This window comes from Pelmatolapia mariae, linkage group LG16_19 (genome assembly GCF_036321145.2).
Source record: "Pelmatolapia mariae isolate MD_Pm_ZW linkage group LG16_19, Pm_UMD_F_2, whole genome shotgun sequence".
In the NCBI taxonomy this organism is placed as follows: domain Eukaryota; kingdom Metazoa; phylum Chordata; class Actinopteri; order Cichliformes; family Cichlidae; genus Pelmatolapia; species Pelmatolapia mariae.
The window spans coordinates 30,884,951-30,907,645 of NC_086241.1; the positions used below are offsets into that span (position 1 = coordinate 30,884,951).

The following is a 22,695-nucleotide window of genomic DNA, read 5'->3' on the forward strand; positions in this document are numbered from 1 at the left end:
TTGTTACGGACATCACTTTCTGCAGTAGATGGCGTTGATAACACTTCAAGTGTTTTCTAATATTTAAATAAAAAAAAAGACAGATTTTACTTTTCTCACGCTCTTACCTTCTCTTAAAGTTAACTGTATGAGGTCTAGCCACTGATTTCGTAAAATGTAATGACACACACACACACATCTACGAGCTTTTCACGGCCTTACTCGTGTTGACTTTTCATCTAAAAGGAATCTATCTTTTAGTATGGAGGATAAGAAGGGGGAAAGGAGAGGAGGAGAGGTGAGACGAGTCCAGGAGGGGAGCTGGAGAGAGAAGGAGGGATAGAGGAAGAGGAGGAGGTTGAAGTGTGCATAAGAAAGCAGCTCCTCCCTCCCGCTGTCTGCGGACCGGACGGCAGCAGCAGAAAAGCACCAATCAGCAGGAAAATCGCGTCTAATTTGGGATTTAACTCGAAGTGAATGAGCGAGTCTTCACCGGAGCACGGACCTGCGCTGCCCTCACTTCACTGTGCCCCCCTACCCTCTGTGAACCGACCGACATGCTCTCTCTGGGGCTCGCCGTGTCTCTGCTGGCCGTGTCCTGCGCGCTGTGGCCGGCTGCGGTCCGGGCGGCGTCCTGCGAGACGGTGCGGATCCCGCTGTGCCGGTCCATGCCCTGGAACATGACCAAGATGCCGAACCATCTCCACCACAGCACGCAGGACAACGCGGTGCTGGCCATCGAGCAGTTTGAGGGGCTGCTGGGTGAGTTACTGCCCCTCAGTGCCCTAATAAACTTTTTTTAATTGGGCAGTTAATTAAGTCATTGAAGAACCTGGTGTGTAATTAACTGACCGTAGAAGCAATCGCAAAGTGATTTTTCAGGTTCTCATGAAAACATGTAAACGTTTTCCCCACAACTTTATTTTTAACTTACTGTTCACGGTTTTTGATTTTTGAAGTCGCTAATAAGCAGTTAAAGCGCTATTTTAGGGCACACAGATTAGTTAACAAGTCGGGCAAAGGCTGAAAGAACCTGGGATGACCTTTTTTCTCGCTCTGGTATCATCTGCACGTTGCCCTGATGTTAACATAAACACCTGACCAATCATAACATCGCTGTAATGTTATTTGGCACATAACTCAGAAATGATGAAATTAAAGTAAGGAGGCTTTAATGTACATACAGAAAGTGGAGTGAAGAACAGACACTTGAATAGGTTACTTCTCTAAAATTACCAAGTGTTTTTTCCAGGGCCGTAATCATCATATATATTTGAGGGGACATATGCCCCCTAATCAGATATATTCAGATTTCCAACCTTCCAATGTACTTATGGAAACCATAAAAATTGTTTTTCTTCTGTACAATAACAGATGATCACATCCCAAAATACTGATTAGTGAATGTTATCATGAACTAAATTGATGTCTTTATAATAATAATAATAATTATTATTATTATTATTATTATTATTATTATTATTATATGCACAGCAGTGGGTAGGTATAATCAGTGTCAAATACTTTACTTTGCTTTATTTACCTTCTTTCTTCTTACATATGCATGTAATTGGGATTCAGTAATATTTTTATATCAGCTGTTGACCACCTGACCCTCAGACTTAGATCTCTCACCCCCAGATGTTGACTAGTAATAAATGCTAATCAAATATAAACTAATAAAATACTAACTACTGCCAAGTATTTCCAGCAGATCTGCAGGAAAAATGTCAAGACGTTTTGTGGTGGAGCAGGGCTGGATCTGGTCTGATCACTGAAACCATCGCTTCACTTAGAGATTATGGAAACCTTTTTCTGCCTTTCTTTTTTGGCTCCTGTAGCAGTACTCTGTAATGGAGCAACCATATTTTGAACAGTTGGTCAGTGACAACCCACTTTCTGGTCTGACTGTAGCACTAATCCAAGACAGCACACATCAGAATTATAGCTGGCTACAGGAGGAGGAACCTGAGCATTTTCAGCCTCTTGGGTTCACATGAATTTGGTTACAAGAGCGTTCAAGATTCTGAAATGATCTCCGAGCTGTGGACGTTGTCCAGGAAAAACAGGAATTTCAATTGTTTCGCCGCAAGGGATGACATTCCATTTTTTTTCTAATTAGCCAGCCAGTTGACCGTGAAGAATCATAGCATGAGTTGGTTTGAATACTGGAAATTGAATTCCTGGTATTTCCTAAAAAATTCTTGACAAAAATCTGTTTCCATTTTCTGGGGAAAATACCTGCGGTATAATAAAGTTTGAAAATGAGCCCGTTTGGCATCATTTTTAACTGGTTGAGAAGCTTGTAGTACAAAAGACTGATTTTTAAACCAGTGCGTTAGTGTTCAAACTTGTGTACATGTATCTGGCATTTCTGTTGGAAAAATCTTTGTAATTATGTATTATTTGCAGTTTTGAATAAGATGGTAGTCTAAATATTTTTATTCAACCAACAATGCATCTGAGGCAAAAGTCATTTTTCTAGTAAAGCTGTCAAACACTCATGGTTTTAACTAATCAGTCAGCTAAATTAATCAGTTTTTTGTCTTTCTTCCATATTCAGGGTATATAACTGAATGACCAAGGAGCACAAACAAAATAACACAACCACACTCATTCAAATAGTGCAAAAACAATTCGGCTCTTTCCATTTTCTGTTTTATAACACTGTGAACAAAATGTTGGTCCATTTGCTTTGTAGGAAGAAACAAGACTTGTGAACATGTCACTTTAGACTGTGGGAACTTTTGATGGCCATGTTAGTTGTCTGGTAGTAAATTGATTTTTTATTTTTGCCTACAATCAGGAACATAATCAGTGGAGTAATTGACAGCAAGTTCTGACCCTGCTTAACCCTGCCTGGAGGCTTTCACTTTTCAAAGGTTTTAGCTTGGGCAGGCCGTGGAGTCAGCTGACCTTAATGCCAGCAGACATCAGCTGGTCACCTATTGCATCCAATTGGCAAATTTTAGTCTTTAGACCTCTGACCTCATGTTTCTAAATATTAGAAGTATGGCCGTCTGTACCGACAACACTCATTTACATATAGTTTTGAAAGTGCTGCGTTTTCTGAGCAGAAATCTTTTTTCAGAACTAGAAATAATGAGAACCTTGGAAAATGGCACAGAAGTTATTATTCATTTATTTATTTATTTATTTTAAATGACCACCTTCTCTTCATTTTAAGCTTGGCTTGTTGAGCTATAAATCCTGAGCAAAACTGTAAAAACTGTAGGATTATGGGAGTTGGTTTTTTTTTTGTTTTTTTGTTTTTTTTAAGATAAAGGGGTCTGTTAATTTTACTTAGATATAATAGGATGTATTCTTCCATTGAAGGGGACTGATATGCTCCTTTGTTATTATTTCCAGACTCCATGAGAGTAGCTTTGTGTGGCTCCAAGTACAAAATAATCCTTATTCATTTTACACTTGAACGTCGGTGCAGTGCTTAAGTTCACGTAAAAACGCGCCCTACTAGCTTGCGTGCCTTTAAGGCTACTACTACTACTGCTGCTGCTACTACTAATGATAATAATAATGACAGTGTTGGGGAGTAACGGAATACATGTACCGCCGTTACGTATTTAAAATACAAAATATGAGTAACTGTATTCCGTTACAGTTACCGTTTAAAAAGGTGGTATTTAGAATACAGTTACTTTGTTGAAATAAATGGATTACACGGCGGTACTTTCCTGTTTCATATTGTGGCGGGTCAGGACTGTTTGGGTTTTGTTTGACAGCTATGTTCTGTTGTTCCAGGCGGCAGCGTTACGGTTGCCATGGTTACAGGGCGACGCTCTCTCTGCGACTGTTTGTTTCCTGGGTGAGAGAGCGCCTTTTTGTTGTTGTTTTTGTTGTGCTAAGCTAATAGGCAGAATGCTACAGGCATAGCCCTAAAGAATGTAGCCTCATGGGCAGTGTAGTCCGTGCTGCAGGGAGAATGGACTACCATACCCGTTATGTGTCTGTGAGCGCCAGGCGGGAGAAAAAGGAAAGTGGAAAAGTACAAGTTATCATCGAGCAGAAACGGGAGCTGGAAGCATGTAAATATAATAATAACCACTGCAGCCAAGAAGAGTGCCTGACGAGCCCAGTTGTAAGTAAGCTAAGACTCGACTGTACACCGTGTTCGTGTTTTCCTCCGAAACAATAAGTTCCGTTGGAGCAGCCTTTCAACGCCTCTCTCTGTCTCAAACTTGACCCAGACAACAAAGTAAAGCTATTTTTCAGCTATGAGCCCAACACGGAACCCAACGTATTAGCCAGAGGTCCCTTTACTACGGTTCGGAGCCGCGGACCTTCAGTAATAGTAATAAATCACACAGCAATAGTACATTCATGTAGTTGTAAAAAGCATGATAATATATTAAGTAATCCAAAGTATTCAGAATACGTTACTGTCATTGAGTAACGTAACGGAATACGTTACAAAATACATTTTGGGGCATGTATTCTGTAATCTGTAGTGGAATACATTTTAAAAGTAACCTTCCCAACACTGAATAATGATAACTGGAATAATTTAGCCACACATGATAACAGTTCAACTCCAAGTCTAACAGTCTCCCATCAGGGAGACTGTTTGCCTAATAAGTTGGCCCCACAGTGGAACTAAATAGGATTGGTTCCTTTTGCATATTAAAGAAAAAGTTATTCTTGATTCTTTGTCTTTTGAAATTGCCATGGTGCAATGCACAGTCTCACTACTTATTTCACTCGTGTATATATTCTAGCAAGTCAGGTTAACAAAAAACGTTATTTTTATTGCAGGTGATTTTACATTGGTTTTGCATTATATGATTTAAAAGTAGTTCAACCACATGAAATGTTACAGTTTTACTGTAGCTGCTAAGCAAGGCTAGTTAGCTCCTTAAAAAAATAGCTTTAACTTTTTTCCCCTCATTATGATTTTATTTTCACTACCATTTGATGTATGTGGTAATTCAGTTAAGTAAAAATTTCTAATCCATCAGACCGATAAAATTAGGCAAATTAGATTTAGATAGTCTTTTCTCCTTCCACTTAAATGGAATAGGTCATTGTAGAGGTCAGTGGAAGTAGGATCGCCTCAGTCAAAATGCATGAAATTTACATTTATTAAGTAAACTGTAACAGGAACTGCCTCGGAGCATATCTACGGATATCAAATATTACTATCTCTCTGTAGGATTTGGCAAGTAACATTGCTTTTCAATCCTGCACGTTCTCTACACATGCCATCGCTGTCTGGTTAAAAATAAACTAACTAAACTAAATATGAGTTCTGATTAAAGGTTTGGGCAGGCTGCCACAGTTAGGTTTGGTTTGGTTATTTTGGCTGGTCTCCTCCATCCATACTAACAGCAGTTTGAACCATAAATTCCAAACTTTCAGAGAGTACCTCTCTCCTGACCTACTCCTTACATATTAACTGCATAATTTAAAATGTTTTGCTTCAAAGAGTCTTTACTCTACTATACCTGTTGCCACTGATTTCCAGTCCAGGCCTTGGGTAATTTTCCATACCTCAGTTTTTTTTTTTTGCCCTGTTCCCTTTCCTTAAGGATGGGTTCTTGACAGCCACCCCTCTACTGAGACCGTTTCTGATGATGGCTCAAAGAGCCAAACAGTAGATGGATCAGTGGAAGGGCCAGGTTCTGTGTCAGGCTGGATTTCTTTTATTATTTATTTAAGAGATACTGTGTGTAAAATGTCACCACTAGATGTCAGTATATTGCAGTCAACTGAATTCTGTTTCAAGTGCTTAATTGAAGCTACGGTAGTGGCTGTGGGACAGCAACTCGTGTGAGTGGTTGAGGATTTCCTGACCTTTTCTGTTAGTAAACGCTGCTTTCTTGCTGCTGTTAGTTGCTGTTAGCCTGTTGGATCCTTGCACACTTGGCGAATACACTGTCATCACGTGAGAATCCATTGACAAATAACTGTGAGAACATCAGAATAAATAAGCCCGTTTATGCACATTTTCATGTGTTAGAGCCCCAACCTTTGTGTAGGTAATGAGACATGAGGTAAGGAGGTGGAAAGAGGATAGAGCAGTGGTGGAGGAGAAAAAGGTAGCCAATGTGCAAAGAAAATCTTTCAAAATATACAGAAATATGCACTGGCTCAAGACTTGTTGTTTTATGATAAATTATATATATATATATATATATATATATGAGACTTAAGAAGTTTCAGTAGCCAGGAGCTGTACTTTATGGCCATTTTCCTACTAATTGGTGTGTTAGCATAGTAAAATTTGCTAACTTAAAATGGTGAATAAGATACTTTAAAATAGGGCTGTATAATAACGTCCTTGCTGTAAAAGCCAAACTTTTTCTTACTTCAAACCAGCAGTTTGACTTAAATTCTTTTATCCATTTCTACAACCATATTTTGAATTCTTTGCTAATGTAGATTTAAATTTGAAATATGTATACGTGTTCATTCTTATTTTTTCTCTAATCGGATCATTTCTCCCAGTCGTTTAACTTGTAATAAGCGACCGTTTCACATTTCCATGTGAGACAAGCATTGATAACTGCATATGTGGTCACATTCATCAGTAATCTTCACTGTTTGAGGTTTCTGCAGTCTCATTTCCTGCCATATTAGTTCATGATTTATCCATGTCTGTCTTCAATAAATACATTTAGGTGCTGGCTGAACTTTGAGCTTGGCTGAGGTGGGCGGAATGAAGATTTTAAAAAGTGGTAAAAAGGACTCGGCTTTAACCAGAAAAATGTCCTAATGAAAGAGCTCTGGGCCAAAAACCAGGAAGCAGTTTGAGGTCACAAGTTCAAGCTATTTCTGTGACTTCACTGTGAAGTGGTACAGCCAAACCTCAGACCCACTCTGCAATAAAAGCACTGATCCATCCTCTACCCAGTGCTAAACTCTTTTTGGTCTCATCCTGTTTGAAACATGCAGCAGGATGGCAGATGGTACAAGTCCAGTGTTTGTTCAGCCAGGGGTCCCTGAATCACCATGTCTTCACTGACATGAAGAAGACATGAGTCTATCTAGAGGGCTCAAATTAAGTGATCTGAGACTGAACAACCGTCCTTAAATAGTTCTACAAGTGTGGATATGAAAGCTTCTTGGTCATAGCATGTAACGTAATTCTGAAATACCATTTAAAAGGTGAAGAATTCCCAGTGGGTGAGCACTTGGTGACAACCTCTGTCTTCCTTTTCTCACCCCAACCGGTCGTGGCCTGGGCTGGACTGGGACAAAAAAATCGGCCCGGGCATTTTGACTAGAGACCGGCCCACCAGGTATTATAGGAAAAGCCATAAAGCCTTTGAATGAAAACAAACGCTGTGGTGACAGTGATGTACACTGTCTTGTTGGTATATGTATGATTTCTATACATTTTACATCAGCTAAAAACTTTGGTTGAAAGATTCAGATAATTATTTAATAAAAGCTAGACATTTTAAATGAGAATAAGAAAGAAAAGTATTTCTTTGTGCCCCCCTTTCCCTGTTAATGCCCTACCTTGCCCCCTGGCAAAACTTTGCTAGACCCGCCCCTGCACAGTTACCAGCTGTCCGCTACTTAGAAAAGGATCCTGGTGTTATTTGTCTCTCAGAAACAGTTCATAACTTCCCTTCAACTCATCCATGTCACCTAAAAGGTAAACCTGTTTCTCCATCACCTTTTCAGCTCTGATGATTCAGTAAGGACATCTCCTGGTTTCATCTTCATGTTTCCTTCTCACTACATATCCAAACCAATATCATGACCAGCAGCTTTTACAACTGTGGCTCCAGTAAACATCAGCTGATACTAGAAATAAATATTAAATAAATTCTAACAACAGCTGATCAAGCTTAAACGTGCTGGTGTTGTTTAGCGCGACATCCGCTGGTTTCCTCTTTCTGGTGCAAAGTGGGAGATAAACAAACAAGAGAAAAGCCAATCAGCTGATCATTGATCAGTTTCATGATTGAAGTAGCAAAAGGAGAGGGAGGGGAGAGAATGAGAGAAGAAGAGGCAGCTGTACAGCGTAAAGACGCAGAATAACTCCAGCTTTGCGTCTTTTTCCATTGTAGCTGAACTGTGTTCAGTTAACTGTGTTCCTTCTCAGCTCAATACGAAACGCATAATATTTTCTCTGAATGCAGGACGATTCCATTTTTTACAGGACGGTTGGCAACTCTACTAACTAACCTTATGAATAAAATAAAGTTCACTATCAGTAACATCATAGCACCCACCCAGCTGTATAGAAACTCCGTCATGCTAGCTAGTAGTATGAGTTATTGTAACTGACTGTAAAAAGTCAGCACAACGAAAATAAACTACACCTGAACTTGGTTTATATCTGACCCAGATAGACTGCAGGTCATAGCTTCTTACCTGAAGTTCAGTTCACCTGACACTCGGACCGGCAGCCGCCTCGGGTCTCTCCTCCGCCTGCCCCCCCTTTCCCTCATCCACCTGCTGGCCTCTATGGAAGCTCCGCCAAGGCCACCACCAAACAACTGAGTTATTTTTACACATCGGCCAGCATCTGGCCAATCCACCACCTTTCATTGTTTATACCATTACAAAAAAAAAAAAAAATCATCGGCCCATAAAAACAAAAAATCACCATCAGCCCACCAGGCAAATGCCCGATGGCCAGTCCAGCTATGGTCGTGGTAGATGGCCGTCCCTCCCTGAGCCTGGTTCTGCCAGAGGTTTCTTCCTGTTAAAAGGGAGTTTTTCCTTCCCACTGTCACCAAAGTACTTGATCATAGGGGGTCATATGATTGTTGTTGTTTTTCTCTATGTAATATTGTAGGGTCTACCTTACAATATAAAGCGCCTTGAGGCGACTGTTGTTGTGATTTGGTGCTGTATAAATAAAACTGAATTGAACTGAACCAGGAGAGAATTTCCTTTTAACAGCAAGAACCTCTGGAAGCAATAGGATTTGGGAGGGAAGCCATCTTTCTGGACTGAGTGGAAAGACAGGGAAAAGTGTGGAAGGTCACTTTATTAAGGGGTCTGTTTGAAATGGAGCAGTGAGCTTTTGGATGCCCTTGTCTTTCTCCAGAGTAGGAGTCGCAGGAGCTTCCAGTCAGCATCACCAATGACTTGTGTTGCTACCACATGGATTTAAAAAGAAAATAAAAAAGATCTTTCCAGGATGGACACCATTTGCTAAAAAAATGTCTGTTTTTTAAATGCTTGCAGGTGTTCACAACATATTTTCCTAAGTACTCCAATTTGTCCTCATGATTTATTTTTTTTAACCATATAAGATATTGTGTAACTTTCTTGAGTAACATTGCATATTTGCTGTGTTAGACATGTGGGCTGTAATCCATAAATATTGTGACTAAAGCTGCCTCTGGCAAAACATCTGTATTTAGAGCTATTTGCAGCTATTTTTCATTGCAAAAAGACATCTTTCCACAGATTCTGCCTTTATATACGAATCCATGGAAAAATGTCTTTATACCACTTGATTGCTTGGACGCTCTGTTAACAACAAGTATTGAGTTTATGGAGGGGGGGGGTGTTGGGTGTACATAGAACTCATATACACAGAGTGAGAGTGGGCAACTACACTGAGCTTACTTTACCTGGGAAAATCACAAGTTCTACTTAAAACAGTACAATGGCATAAGAGTTCACACCAGGTGTACATGCTATACCTGGTGTGGGCGGGGGGAGTGACTCCAGGGTGGGTGGACTAAATTCAATAGCTGCCACCCCACTGATTTTTATTTTGTCATTTCAGCTGCTCATCATTTATGCTCTCTAATGAAATTGCATATATAACCTGTGTTTCCCTTCTTGTTCAAGGTACTGGTTGCAGTCCGGATTTGCTCTTTTTCCTATGTGCCATGTACGCGCCAATCTGTACTATTGACTTCCAGCATGAGCCAATCAAGCCCTGTAAGGCAGTGTGCGAGCGGGCGAAGCTCGGCTGTGAGCCAGTGATGAAGCGTTACAACCACAGCTGGCCCGACAACCTGGCCTGCAGCGAGCTGCCGCTCTATGACCGTGGAGTCTGCATCTCTCCTGAGGCCATCGTCAAGGCAGACGGACCAGGTACACTCATTCGTTTGTATTATTGCTGTTATATGTGTGGCTGCCATTTTTGTCCTGAGACAGCCTAATTCTGGAAATTGTTCTTATGTTTCTGTGTTTTGTTTTGGTTTGGGGTTTTTCGTTTTTGTTTCACCATCACAAAATGATGTTGACGTTGACAAAGATTATTAAAAATCTTTTTAAAAAAAAAGCACAAAATCCAAAGAGGGGGAAAAATATTAAGCGAGTAATCACCATTTTTATAACTAATAAGACTTATTTCCAATGCTAATGTTCATGCTGGTACTTGAAGGATGTCCTTCATTTAAAAGTGCAAGAGACAGTAAAAGGATGGTAACAGGAAGCTGTTCAGTGACTGGTTGAAGTACAGAAACATTAAAAACATCACAAACAACATAAAAAACTTTAAAATCAGCTCCTTTTTAGAGGTCCTGAATGAAGGTGTGAGTGAGCATGACCAAATGATTGATTCAAATTTAAAATGTAATCTTTATAGAGCTTTTTGGACAGTTAACATCAGCTTGTGAACAAAAAGTTCATAAGATGATTATTTGAAGCCAGACACTGTTTAATTCATGTATTTGACCACTGGAGGAGCTAAGTAAAATGTACCAGGCTCTAAACTCTTACTGATACCACATACCAGTGTCTGTCAGCATGACCAAAGACTGTGAAAGATGGACGTAGCTACAGTAACATGAGCCCCTGATTGCTTCTGCCATTGCCTTTTTGGTATTTTGAGACCAGATGTGATTAAAAAAAGGGGTGACTCTGATAATCCTGCCTTTCCAACACTTAGAATGACCAAAATTACAAAGTGGACATGACATTTTATTCGATATCACTCCGAATGAGAGACTCAAACCATAAACTCAGAAAAGTGTTCCTACAGGTCAGGGCTGATGCCAATTTTCCTGCAGATTTCTGAAACACCAGAATGGTCAACCCTTGTAGAAAAGAAGACAGATTTAAATTGCTTTGCATTGGTTTCTACTTTTCAGACCTACTTTTCGTCCATCTTTCATAGTGTCTGTAGTAATGAAAGGACCATCTGCATTGGAAGGTTAGCCTTTTCACCAAAGATATTCTGAGTGTCTCCTCAGAATACAGATATTGCTTCACTATTGAGATTTTTCTGAATCAAAAAGAGCAAATATTTTTCTTTGTGAAGACAAAGAGGGAGCTTGTTCACGTGATGGCCCTTCATTGCTATTAAACACAAACGTGCACTTTCTAAAACATTTTTCAGTCTCACTGATTTGTAGTATTTGAGTTTAATTTAAAACATTGGGTTTTCATTATTTAACATAGTTTCAAGGTATTTTTAGGAATTCTGTCAATTTCAACACAACTTTTGATTTTGAATGTGTAATTAAGTAACAAAATGACTCTGCAGATTAGTCACATAAGTGCCATAAAGAGCAGCTATGTTCCATGACCAGCAGATGTGCCTGGTTCTGCTGGAGGTTTCTTCCTGATTAAAGGGAGTTTTGTCTTCTACTGTCACCAAAGTGTTTGTTCATAAGGGGTTCGTCTGATTGTTGGGGTTTCTCCATGTTATTGTAGGTTTACAATAGTACAATATATATACATTGGCAATAACCGTAGCATAGGTGATCCACATAAATAATACCACCTATGATATTCTTAAGAGTGAAATATGACAACATGAAAATGACTCGTACTCAAGTTCTTGCATAGTAAAACCAGTGACATCTTAAATGGTATGAACTGCACTCTTTCTTTCTTTCTTTTTCCTCCCGAGAGTCTCAACATGGAGGCTACCTCCGATGAGGATCGCTCACTGCAATTTTTAGTACATATCAGTGTTTTCTATCATGCTATACTACTCTCAGCAGTTTGTTTCTGCTCCCTCTCAGATAACATGAGTCATTCCCTGTCCAACTTCACTCCCACAGACTTTCTCAAAGAGCTCCTTGATACAGGAGGCCCACTCATTTTACACTCAATAAAACCCTCACTGTCCTCTGCTCCTTCAAACAGATCCAGGACTAGCAAGTCCAGAAAAAACCTTCATCTCAATCCCCTTGACCTCCATAACGATACACCCACATATCTCTGTTCTGCCCCAGCTTGGCTTGGCTCAGCGGGGCTTTGGGATTTTCCCTTGGTGTAATTTGTTGGTTTGCTGAGGTTCTGTCGGGGTGGATCATTTAAGTCATTCCAGTGATTTTCTGTGGGACTCTGGTCTGCATGTTGCTTTACAGAAGTATGTCTACAACTAGAAGCAGCTGCAGTTTGTCAGTGTATTGAAACAACAGCTCACAACCCCAGTTACCTTTGCACGCCTAGAGGTACATGGATGCATGAGAACAGAGACTTGTACTATAAAGCTAATTCCCAGGTCATTATCAATGTATTATGCTTTTCCCGTGATTGGATGGCACCCCGCATAGCTCTTCTCCCTATCCTCTATTGTTTTTTGGGTAGAGCTGCACATAAAGTGGTGTGAAAAGGTATTTGCCCCCTTCCAGATTTTTTTTTTTTTTGTTTGTTTGGTTTTTTTTGGTATGTTTGTCACACTTAAATGTTTCAGATCATCAAACACATTTAGATATTACACAATGATGACACAAGAAAACACAAAATGCAGTTTCTAAATTAAGGTGTTTATTATTAATGTGAAAAAGTGTGCAGCAGCAACTCATCCAAGAGGTCACAGAAGACCCCAGAACAGCATCCAAAGACCTGCAGGCCTCACTTGTCTCAGTAAATGTCAGCGTTCATGATTCCACCATAAGATAGAGACTGGGCAAAAATTGCCTGTGTGGGAGAGTTCCAAGACGAAAGCCACTGCTGAGCAAAGGAGCTTGTCTCAGCTATGCCAGAAAACATCTTGAGAAAATCCTCTGTGGACTGACGAGACAAAAGTTGAACTTTTTGGAAGGTGTCTGTCCCATTACATCTGGTATGCCACCCTGGTGGCTGCTGTGCCACCAGGGTGGCATACTTTCTGTGCAGAACTGTAAACTTACAAAATTGGTAACTGCAATACATATCTCTGTATTCGCAGTTGTCTGGCCGATCTGGCTAAGGCATTCAGGCAGTTTTTAAGTCTGATCTCTTTAAGTTCACCTCTTCCAGAGCAGTTAAATGCCACACCACGGGCTAATGTGCTAATCTGCCATAATGATCTAGTTTTTACAATATCAGGGGAAAAAGGAAAAGGAGAAAAAAAACTGACTGGCCTATTAACCTTGTTTTTTTTTTGGGGGGGGGGGGGGGGGGGTGCAGAAACCCTGCAGATAGAAAGTTATTGTGGCATCTCAGGTCTGTATTAAGAACCTGGCTTATACATACAGATGCCAAGGCCAAAGCCTGTTTTTACAGAGCAACTTTGGAAGTTTCTGAAAAATTGACATTTTCCACAGTTGCTCTTTCTGACATTAAATTCATGAGATAGATGGATGAAAATATTCAGTTTGGTTTATAGAAGGGTGCTGCCTGGATGTACCTTGCAGGAGGCAGCATTTATGAATAAAAAAATGATAAATAATAATAAAGAATTCCAAAGTCCCACATATGTCCAAAGTTAATTTTCCCTCCTTCTGGACCTTTTCCCACAACCTCCAGGACAGTCTAACCATCCATTTTGCCCAGGTCCAGATCACAATGGTAACAGTGATCACAAGCTTCTTGTTGAAAATATTTTCCTGGTCAGGTGGGACGCAAATTTCCAGCCTCTTCTTCCAGTTGAATATCACTACAAAACCCCCTATCTTGAAGCAACCTCTACTGGCTCCTTTCTGTGTAAAGGGAGGAAAATTCGCTTTACACATGTAACAGATGTCTGACTCAAAGGGTAAGCCCAACAAACTGAGGGCTATTCACTTTAGTTGACAGTGCCTTGGTTAAAAGGTTAAGGCTTGAGGATCTATGCAATGCTGTTGGTATTCATACACTATAAATAATGTTGCTCTTGGAACTTTTATTGCAACTGACTAATCACATTGTGGTGATGTCATAGCTTTGCAACTAGGCAAAAAAAGACCAAAATCTACTCCCACAACAGCTTCAGAAAGTCGATGAGAGCCCATAATGTGCAACAAAGTCTGTGTAGGAAGCGGACTGAGATGGACGTTCAAACTGCAGTTCATGTCATGTGACAACCAATGGGGTAATGATGACTTAGGTTTGGGTATAAAGTTGTCGTCGTCATAATAATAGTTGTTGTTATTTTCATTGTTTTTACAATTTCTATTTTTTTTTTCAGTTTCATAAAAATATACTTTTGTGAAAAGGTTCATTTTTATCCAAACTGTCTTTCAGTGCTTTCTCAAAGGCTTTTGAAAGTAAACTTCCCCTGTTGGTTCTGAAGCAACATTAACAAAATTATGATGCTGTTAAAACACACACACACACACACACACACAAGGAAAAACTCCCTTTTAACAGAAAGAAACCTTTCTGTTAGGCAGAATGAGGCTCAGGGAGGGCCTGCTTGGGGGTGAAGTAGTGAATATCAAAGTCATAATGACTGTTCTGTGCAGTTTGTGCATTACTGACACTGCGCAATGATCCACCTGTTTGAGTTGTATTCCAATAAGACCACCATTTTTAATCACGAACCAAAAGAACAAGTTTCTTTCATTTCTGACTGCCATCTTTCTGATCCATAGATCCATACCACCAGGACCCAGCCAGGTGTAACCCAGGTAAGGCTAAACCTTAACATTTCCATTTTCTTAACATGGTCTGTATGTAAAATATCTTCCAGGGCCTAAAAAGCAAAGCCTTAAGCCTACAGGATGGTCAGTAGGGGGCAACACCTGAGGGTTGCAAAAAACCCCAAAACTTCTAGTCTTATGAAATCTGTGAAAATGACCCTTATATCTGTAAACACTTGGGTTTTGGGGCTCACAGTCTCATTCTGGGTCATTATTGAATAAAATCTTTACTAAATGTTATAAAAAAAAAAATTCATTCATCATGTCAGAAGGATTATTCCATCCAGCATTATCCAGGATATGATCATTAATCAATGACTGGTTGTGTTAAAGACTTCAGTAAAAACAGCTGTCACCCTCGATTCCTGTCTGATCCACCCCTCGTTCATCACATCAAGTTTCAAAACCTCAAGCTGGCTAAAGTAGAAAATAAAACTGACCTTGAGGCCTCACAACCAGATTACACCAAACGGTGATGAATTGGCTTTGTGTGTGTGTATTTATTTGGATGTGGAAACGACTGCATTTTTTTCTGACCACTGGACTACCCGATGTCAGTATTTGTCTAACGTTTTCTGCCGCACCTCAGAAGCTGGAAAGCCTGACACACCAATTTTAAAATTAGTTCAACATGGGTAAAAGGTCAGCACAATGGGATCTAGATCTCTGTGTCCCACCCCAACAGTTTGAAAACCACTGGTATGAATTAACTATGAACCTGTTAAAACACTTTACTAAAAAGCGTGTCTTTCCTGGGTTTGATTCCCCTGACAGAATCCAGTCCAGACTTCCCAATGGACTCAATCAACCTTCACTGCAGAGGACCAGATGGAGGTAACTTCTGTCTAATGTCTGACCTTTGGTGTAGTTTACATCATTCTACACCAGTGGTATTGATAATATTTATATTTGGCCCTGAGTGTAGCTTAAGAGTTACAGTCAGACCACATTTAGCCAATTGGAAGTACAGAAATTGGTAACATGAGGCAACAGCTATGCTGGGTGCTGTCCAAATGGCCACAAAAGTAAACAAATTTGGATGTGTCATCTCAGTCCATGTTTTAAGAAGAACCAAATTCATAGATGCCCTCAGACAAGCAACAATCTTGAGTGGATTTAAACTTGCAACGATGATCTTTCTTGGCTCACTCAAATGTGGCATTGCAAATTTAACTGGGAAATGGGGATTTTTAAGATGGAGCTTGGAAGAAACTTTCCTTTGTCAGTGCTTATTTGAAAAGTTGTAATTTGTGTGTCCATAGATAGATGCAGATGTAAGTCAGTCAGAATGAATATGAGAACCTATGAGAAGAACAACTACAACTATGGTGAGTCATCTGAAGTTTTTGTTTAAAGTATTTTTTTTTATTTTCTTTTTTACACTTAATGTAAATGCATAATTTATTTGAGGTCACATTTTCACATATGTGTGTATAATTTTACTGAGATACAAGTCAGATCGGATGCTCTGAGATGATTTTGGGATCTTGTTTTTCATGTTTAGTACCTGGAAAAGCCTATATTATGGAGAGAGAGTGTCATTTGTTATTCAGCTTTCATCAGGTGGCTAATCTTGTATCATATTTGATGCTCAGATGCTATTGGTGACACTAATAATGAACCAAAGTCTTTAAAGTAATGTGATCTGAGTAATCCCATTGTTCCTTTTCACAAGTCTGTAAAATCAGTACTTGACTTGCTTTATACCTTAACCGCAAGAAGGTTTTTAACAACCTCGTACACAGATATTTTCTCCCTGAATATAAAAGTAAAAAAATTCTGTGCTCCAACTAGAAATAAATTGGAGACAAAAATGCTTGAGGCCAGAAAGGCTTTTCCTGATGAATACAGCACGCAGGCTTGATTTGGCAAATCCAGCAGAGATTTCCATGTGGTCCTCACTAATGCTTTTGGCCACAAAATCCATTTGGGAAAGCTTTTAGATTTTTATTTTTTTCCAAGCAATCATTAAACAAGAGCCCACTTTCAAAATCGTCCGATATAATTGAAACAGAGGAGTTTAGTAAACCTGGTAGCATGCCAGAGTGCACAAGGTGGTCTTTATAAATCTTACTGCTTGCATTCTCCCTTTGCTAATTAACTCTGATTCTGATATTACACTGAAATCCAACCTGCCGTGCTGGTTCTGCTTACTTCTCATCCATCTGTGTAGCTTCCATTTCCTCGTTTAGTGGCCTTTTTCTTCTTCTTCTTCTTCTTCTTCTTCTTCTTTTTTTTTTGCTTTACAGTGATGTCTGTTTTTCTGCGTTAGTTGCATTCTTTGGTTTGTTAACCCTGAGACTTCTGCATAGGTTTGTTTTTGTTAGGATGACAGTTTAGCAAATTCCGTGCTCTGGGCTGGTGCTGCTGGATGATTAATATATACATTTTTTTATTTTACTTTTGAAGTGACGGGTTTGTAATCAGTAAGTCTAATAAACACGTTTTAATTGTGAAAAATAGGCCACAGGGCTTTTTGGAAGATCAGTTTCTTGACTGTCTCCCTATTAGCCTCATGTGTCAGCGCTTGAGATTTTCTAATGTGAGCATGGGAATGTCTTTTTTAAAAAAATAAAATGCACAACAGAAAAGTTGGGAACTTGTATATCATCAACATGCAAACACCACATATGTTGCATACTACATGCCAGTTGGAGTCCTGGTCATGTTAGCCCCTGATATATAATATTAAATGTATCTTTAATAGCTTTGTAACGTTTAGGTCAACTTACCCAAGTCATAGCTAGCTGTCTAACTGCCCTGAGCTGGTTATTTGTTTAGAAAGTGCATATATCAGTTTTATATCTTTTGATTTGTACCATTGTATAACTGTCTCCACTTGCATTTTGCTAGTGATAATGTTAGCAAAAAGGATACAGTTAGCTAGCTAGCTATAACTTAGCCAGATTTGTACAGTGTAGCTATATTCCAATGTAAGATGGGTTGCAGTTGCTTTGATGCTAGTATTACAGTAGCTAACATTAGCCAACATTAGGCAGAAAAACGATAGCTCAGCATTAGCATTGATATCCAAAGTCAAACTACCCTCCATGACTCAAGTTCCCCGCATTTTAATTTTCTTTTCAGGCAGACAGGCTTCATTAGTCAGTATTTGAGTTTCTTGCTTGCTGACTTGGACAAATTGCTCAATGCCATTAGCTTCCTTACCCAAGCTGTGCTGTCCAGTAAAGTTTTCACTAGTAAAATGCGGTATGCATGTGTTTAATAAGGTCTGGTACCAGGCCAAGAAAAATTAAATAATGATTCACACTTAAACCAGGAATTTAAAAAAACATAACAAAAGGGTGTGTTTTTAGGGGTTGGTGCGCATTGGTAAGAGGAATTTCTGAAAATCTCATATTCAGTTTCCATGCTGGTGCCTTTGTTCTGCAGTGATCAGAGCAAGGGTCAAGGAGGTGAGGAATCGTGGTCTGGAGCCCACCGCTGTGGTGGACGTGAAGGAGGTGATCAAGTCTTCTCTGGTCAACATTCCCAAGATGACGCTGACACTCTACTACTCATCCTCCTGCCTGTGTCCTAAGCTGACTCCTGGAGAAGATTACATCATTATGGGCTACGAGGACGGTGAAACCTCAAAGTATGGGCAGTGGAAGATATAACTGATAATATAGTTATTGACATCAAGAAGTTGGTAAGATAGAAGTCCAGAACTTGTTGAGACTGGGCCCGTGCTTTATCTAGAGAAAAATCTCACTCGTAGAACCAGTATACTGTCAGACTTTCTGAGACAGCTTCCGATTTCCCCTTTGTTCTGCAGGGTGCTATTGTGATAAATTACTGATCAGAGCCAAATGTTACTTTTTTCCTTTTTTTTTTTTTTTTTTTAAAAAAAAAGTCGTATTTTAGTTTCTTCTTTTGCTAGCTGTTAAACTATGACAAACATTGTTAAAATTTTGTCTTTGCAGGTTGCTCCTGATTGACAGGTCCATTGCTCAAAAGTGGAAGGATAGAATTGGTAGGAAGGTCAAGGTGCGTAGTTAAATATACCTGATTTTGGTTCTGGGTTAAAATAGAAAGTCTCTAGTGCTGACTGGTTTCAGACCCTTTGCTCTCAACTCTTTTTTTTTTTTTTCCCATCTTCTGCCAACTATGAGCAAATTACTACTCAGGCAAAACGGAGTCAGCAATTTTAAAAAAAATTATCAGTTTTCTTTGGAACAGGCTTGCAGCTCTTGTTTTCTCACACTCTGAAGATTTGGCATTGTGACTGTGGTGAAACACGTGCCCATCATTGTCATTGCACATGGCAGCGTGCACCGAAACTGCTCAGCGCACTGTAGTGTTGTTAATGTTTGAAATGTACCAGAGCAGGAGCATCGGGATTCCCCAGAGACTTAGAGGGAGATTTCAACAGTTGGAAAAACTGAACAGCTCTGCTGAAACCTTTTAAAAAGAAAGATTCATGTTTTGCTTTGTTTTCTGTTTTTACTGCCTTTTTTGTTTTCTTTGAACGTGTATCATTTGGGGGAAGATTGCAGCAAGTCAGTCGCCATAGGCTTGAGCATAAATGATTACAATGCTGGCACATTTTGCAATGAGTGAATAATACATTGATTGTAGTACCCTCTCTAGAAAAGTAACGTTGAAAGCGATAGTGATCAATCCAATGGTGAAGAGCAGCAACCAAGGATCTTTATTAGGGATTGTATTTTTAGTTGCTTATTGTCTCCAAAGATGGGGCTGATTCCTCCCAATCATTTCACTTTTCTGTCTTTCCTTCTGTCCAGAGATGGAACCAGATGCTGCACAGGAAAATTCAGAGTCGCCACTGAGATCTTCTGACTTTGTGTGCGTGTGACCGTGTGTGTGTAGATATTGCACTATTACAGGCTGTTGTAGCTGAATGTAGTTCATCTCTTCATCTGCCACTGTTTGAAGTCAGTTTTGTCATTTACTTCCTTTGCACAAACATCAATTTGTGTGTGTGTGTGTGTGTGTGTGTGTGTGTGTGTGTGTGTGTGTGTGTGTGTGTGTGTGTATACACCTAAAGCGCTCAGTTAAGATGCCAGAGGGAGGAGCTTAAAATTGCGTGCAGCCATGTATTTTTATTTTTTATATTTTTTTCCTCCTGCGGTGGCTGTCTTGGCTACACAGCTCCTCTTCATGGTTACAGTTTTTATTAATCCTGGATGTTGGCCATGTTACCATGGTAATGGGATGGACGACATTTGAATGATACGAAAGCCATTTGGACTTGGACATTTTGAATACATCTGTAGCCATGACCTGCCTTCCACTGAGCTCCTAAGAAAATTAAACGTGGATATCTATGCTTTGTTCAGACAGCAGTGTGAGTAGAAAGCAGCAGAAACTTGTTTTCCTCAATATCATTAGATCCAGTTATCGATGGATTACTTAATGGGCCTCATGAGCACAGGTCACAGCCTTCTGTTTTGACTGCAAAGATATGGATAACAAGTTGAAGACTAACAACCATATAAAGAGATGCAAATTATCAAAACTCTGTGTGGCACTGTTTTAAATAAAAGAAAAGCCCTTTTTAAAATTGCCTGTAAAATTCACATTTTGCAAATTTGTTAGACATGAATAACAAATTTTTAAACATTTTGTAAAGCTTTTTATAACCTTTTTTTAAAGCAGTTGTACGTAAAGAATAAAACCAAAAATCTTACTGCTTTGATATGGCATTCAGTATTATGATTTCTTGTTGGCTGATGGTTTACGTGGGCATTATGGGGGTGGGGGGCAGATGTAGGACATCAGTTCCATTATGCTTTTGTTTAACAAACGTTTATTCTCCCCTCAAATCTGACCAGCAAACCTATTCTAACATGCATTTACTGTTTTGGTACCTGTTAAAAATTAGTACTATATTTGTGCGACCCACACCGTGACCAATATAGACTTTTTTTTTTCTAAGTAAAATTTTAAATAGAGGAATGTGACCGTAGCTTAAAGAGGGAGTTCACCCCAAAATAAAATGTAATCCACCATATCACCGTGCATAAGGATGCCTGCGTCTGCTCGTGACAGGATGTAAACGCTGATGGCGTCACCCTCGGCTGAACTGTAGTGTTGGTAGTGTCAATGTTTCTATGGCCGATATATCCGAAACTGGACTTTCTGCACCGAAAATATTGATACATTTACATGTACATCTCAGTACATGTGAAAGCCAACTGTGGGCCATAAAACTGCAGGTCTTTTTTTATACTTGCAAGTGGTCTTTCATCATTTGACTAAAAAAAATTATCAATATGTGATAAATTCATAAAATGACAGTCGCGAGTCAGAAAACACAAACGATGGCAGACAAAAAGTCCTTAAATGTGTGCTTGTTACATTTCTCTTAAATTCGGTAATATTAATCTGTATTACATGGATCCTGTAGTGGTACATATCTCTTGTTGAGTACAAAAGCCCCACCAACATTATGTCCAAACCTATTTATGAAGGGCAGCTAATCAGAAAAAGGTGATCTTGAATGGCATGCGAAGGGAGCTAAAATAGACTGCACCAAGGCCAAGAAAAATAAGGATTATCTTGAGCTGAATCCAAAAAATAAATTTAAAAAAAAAAAAATGTTGGAAATGTTAGAAAACTGAATGGTTAACCAGTTTTAACAGTTCTCATTTAAAATTGTAGGTAGATATTAAAAAAGGGACTTTGTAACACGTTATTTTTGTTGTGACTAAACTCGAGGCTTTTATTGGAGTTATTTGTGGACGCAGCCCTTGACTTTGTGCAAGAGGCAAAGTAAAAACGTATTCCCATTATGATATTCAAGTACTATATACTGACATGTAGCACACATGAAGTGCATTACCTTGGTTTGGCCACAAAATCTGGGGAATGGATATAATGATGATGAAGAATATAAAATAATGGCTTTTGCACAGATTGACAATAAAAATACTCTACTGTTGGTCGTGTGACCAAGGTAAGTTGGCGTCATTTGCCTTAAGCATTCCCTTTTGTGTGTGTGTGTTTTGTGGTTTTCTTCTCAGAGGAATGGCAGGCTTTGCAGACTTTGGCAGACTTTTCCTTGGATGTCAATCTCTTACATCTGAAAAATGTATGAGCATCACTTCTACTTTTAAAGTCATCTGAAAAACTTTTTTTGTTGTTGTTGTCACAGCAGCCATCCAAACTGTTACCATTTCCACTTGTGCTGTCCCTACTCTGCTCACTGATCACATCTGTCAAAGTCTTTTTTTTTTTTTTCTTTTTTTTATTGAACTGCAATTTGCTGCTGCTGCTGTCTGAACACAGCCTCAGATAAACGGTATTCTCATTATCGCACAGTAACTCTGTTCATGTAAACACACTAACACTCAGTACCACACTATGTACTAACACCCTGATATGTTGAATTCTGGACTTCTCGTAGCAGTGTGAACCATTAAACATGATTTAGACAAGATAAGCTGGAGTGTGTCTGGTTTTTTTTCTTTTGTTTTGTTTTAAAAATCGGCCTTAAAATTGAGGCTGAGTCATACCATAAAGGCTCATATAGGGCTTCACCACCTTGAACCACACCAGATTAAAAGCAATAGAGCTGAACCCTCAGAATTTCAGTGTTTCTCACTGATGGGAGTAAAGTTTAACAAAGCAGACCAGTAGCAGCATGAACTAGCCACTGTATGTGTGTGTGTGTGTGTGTGTGTGTGTGTGTGTGTGTGTGTGTGTGTGTGTGTTTGTACTGCTTCCAGTAGTTCCTGAGTACTAATTTCCAGCAGTGTTTTCTCAGCTGCAGTTTCCATGAGAGGGAAGAGAAAATGTTTTCATGGATTTACTGCCATTACACCTCCTTATCCTCCTCCGCTTTAGTCCTCCACGCTCTTCTCCTCTCTGGTCTGTGCTCCGTGTTGACTTCAGCTGACTGCCTGACTGAAAACACACCTGGTGCTGGGATAAGGTGTAGTCTGTTTCTGGAGGCTGAGTGGTTCTATTCATGTTCCTGAGTGCTGACACAGCAGAGAGTTTGACACTGGCCGACCTCGTTGACAGAAGT

The 22,695-nt window shown here is 39.5% G+C and overlaps 1 protein-coding gene across 1 annotated transcript; it reads left to right on the forward strand.

Annotated features, from left to right (window-relative positions):
- The first annotated feature begins 378 nt into the window (after positions 1 to 378).
- Positions 379 to 22,098, forward strand: frzb (frizzled related protein). The gene is made up of 8 exons (XM_063499631.1): positions 379 to 741; positions 9,763 to 10,011; positions 14,652 to 14,687; positions 15,474 to 15,533; positions 15,962 to 16,027; positions 18,093 to 18,297; positions 18,626 to 18,689; positions 19,448 to 22,098. Exons 1-8 carry the CDS (start codon positions 537 to 539, stop codon positions 19,490 to 19,492), a joined length of 930 nt encoding a protein of 309 aa, XP_063355701.1. The 5' UTR covers positions 379 to 536; the 3' UTR covers positions 19,493 to 22,098.
- The last annotated feature ends 597 nt before the right edge of the window (positions 22,099 to 22,695 follow it).

Excerpts from the sequence above, each read along its gene's own strand:
- frzb (XM_063499631.1), top strand. The coding sequence starts at position 537 with ATGCTCTCTCTGGGGCTCGCCGTGTCTCTGCTGGCCGTGTCCTGCGCG. Across the intron at positions 16,028-18,092 it reads GAAGAACAACTACAACTATG|TGATCAGAGCAAGGGTCAAG; the intron begins GTGAGTCATCTG and ends TTTGTTCTGCAG. Across the intron at positions 18,298-18,625 it reads GAGGACGGTGAAACCTCAAA|GTTGCTCCTGATTGACAGGT; the intron begins GTATGGGCAGTG and ends TTGTCTTTGCAG.